Genomic DNA, 2,500 nt, shown 5'->3' with positions numbered 1-2,500 from the left:
CTTTGATTCGCAAGAGTTCAGAGATTCTGTGAGGGACTACAATTTTGAAATAGTCACAAGTTCACCCAATTATCCTCAAAGTAACCGCCATGTAGTAAACGCCATGAAGAAAACAAAGCTGCTAATGACAAAATCTAAGTAAGCTGGAACCAACTTTTACTTAGCACTTCTAGACTGGAGGAACAGCCCAACCAAAGGCATAGGCAGTTCACCTGTGCAAAGACTTTGTGGCAGGAAAACAAGAACGTGTACTTCTTCCAACAAGAACAAGTCTTCTAAAACCTACAACCACCACTGATATACATGTACATGCACTTCAGGGCTACTGCCTTTACACAAGGGAAGTGCAGTATTAAATAATTATGTTGCCAAGTAACCATGCTCAAAAGTCGAAGAAAACTCAAGTTAAAGACCAAGTGCATGGAGATCGTATGCAGTACGCACTGAGGATGGTAGAGTTCTTTGCAGAAACCACAGGCACCTAACGAAATGCTACCAACCTCCAGCTTCATGTGTACACGTACGTCATCTATGCCTGAAGTGGAGGCTGAGCATTCTAACATCACAACTTTGCAACCTTACCAAAAGAAAAACCGGTGAAAGACTTTAGACAACTACATGTACCCACACCAACACCCAAACAAGTGATAACAGACACGGCAACTCCACAAGTTGAGTCCAAAAGTACCACCACCTGTGAAAGACTCACCAACAGGTGAAGGAATAGTAACTAGGAGCAGGCATCAAATCAAACTACCCACTCGTTTAAAGGACATGACTTACAGTAGTTTTAAATCAAGAACATTGAACTGTTTATGACTGTTTTATTTCAACCTAAGGACTTTGAACATTGTGCCAATTTCATCACAGTTCATGGGCTCATAGTTGTTGTGTTTGTTTCTCAGAAGGACATTTTAAGACTTGTTTATTGCAAGATTTGTGTTTTTTGTTCTAGTTTTGAATCTTTTCTTTCTTTACAAAAGGAAGGGTGTTAATGATGTCATGTGATACATGTAGTTGTTGACCAATGAGACAGTACTTTGCAATGTGCTCGCTGCCCTGAGTAATTACCTCTTTCATTGCAGTATTGCCTGAAGTATTCAACGATTAAAAATCTTTCTTTTCATCCACACAGACTCTTATACTTATTACAAGTCCAGCTACGTTACACAGCAACGTTACTACCTTTTTTATCTCTCTGTCTCGGCAATATCCTCTTTCAATGTGTTGGACTGCATTACTTTTAGTGACAACCAGCCCCTTGATTTAGTCTACATGTACCTTTTGGCGTATCCCTTTGGTCATTAATTAAAAATATTATTATGTTTGAGGTGTTTTTTGTTTTTCCAAAAGTGTCGATTTAAGATGTGCAGCATTTTTGCATGGTATCACAGGTGCAAATCAGTGTTCCACAATAACAAAACCATAAATGTACAAAACTAATAATCCTGAAACTCTATTCTTACACAAACTCCTTTTTATTTGTTAAAGTGATAATTTTCCAGTTACAGTGGTCATTACTGTAGTTGTGTTATGAATCCAGCTTCTACTTTCTCTGCTCATTAAACCTACAAGACTTGGCCCTGCAAAATACTCACCCTCAAGAGTAAACATGTTGCATTCTTCAAAGAGCAAGAAGAGCACTTCATTTTCAGAGCCCAATCTGGACGCCAGTAAGCAACAAGGAGGAGAAATCCTCCAGAACAGCAGGCCAACAAGTAATACAAAATGTACTGAAAGACAGAAAAAATCTATGTCCTTGCACTCATATACAACTCCCCATGGCCGACAAAATGCAAACTCATTGTTCATATCAACCTTTTGTCATATTGATATGAACAATGAGCTTGCATTATTGCTATTTTTTTAAATGTACAGTTAGTCACTCTTAACTCATACTTGTAAATCAATTCCTGCCATTGTATCAACCCAACTGGACTATTTTCTACAATGTAGAAGCCAAGTCCTATGCATGGCAATATCAATATTATTTGTTGCAGGTCAGATATGTTAGAGTTTGTCGTAAAAAAGTCTTGCACATGTACATGCGAAATGATCAAATTTTCTAGGCAACACAAATACATATAAAAGAACACTTGGGAAGTTTTGCATGTACTGTATCTTTCTGCAGTACCTACATGTAAAGTATTTGAGATACATGTTCTGAGTCATGTATTACACTTAAAAATACTATGGAACCTATATTATCATGATACCATAAAAAGCTAATTAAGTTCTAAAATTATGCATAATTATCTTGTTTCTCATTTTTTATCTCACAAAAAAAAAACAGGAATTTAACTGAAGGTTTTTTCTGACAGCATCATTTTCACTTGAATTTAAAATGTTTAGCCGCAACTTCACTAACAAAGCAATAGTCAATCTCTTTCCTGTTTTATTTCCCACTGTGCTGACAGCCAGCAAAGAGATTATATGTAACTCACTGATTTGCTAATATATGTAACTGTATTGGGATTTACAGGTTTTTGAATTAGTTACT

The 2,500-nt window shown here is 36.7% G+C and overlaps 1 protein-coding gene across 2 annotated transcripts in view; it reads right to left on the bottom strand.

The window, feature by feature from the left end:
* LOC138052014 (polyamine-transporting ATPase 13A3-like) overlaps nucleotides 1-2,500 on the bottom strand; it is a 55,014-nt gene that overhangs the window by 51,666 nt on the left and 848 nt on the right. For both annotated transcript variants that reach the window (XM_068898365.1, XM_068898364.1), the window contains exon 3: nucleotides 1,599-1,733. In XM_068898365.1, coding sequence (XP_068754466.1) covers nucleotides 1,599-1,733 — 135 coding nt within the window. The remainder of the gene's footprint in view (nucleotides 1-1,598; nucleotides 1,734-2,500) is intronic.

The sequence above is a fragment of the Montipora capricornis genome, chromosome 6 (assembly GCF_036669925.1).
Source record: "Montipora capricornis isolate CH-2021 chromosome 6, ASM3666992v2, whole genome shotgun sequence".
Lineage (NCBI taxonomy): Eukaryota > Metazoa > Cnidaria > Anthozoa > Scleractinia > Acroporidae > Montipora > Montipora capricornis.
The sequence above is the reverse complement of the archived record's forward strand: the minus strand, read 5'-3'. Positions and strand labels throughout refer to the sequence as shown.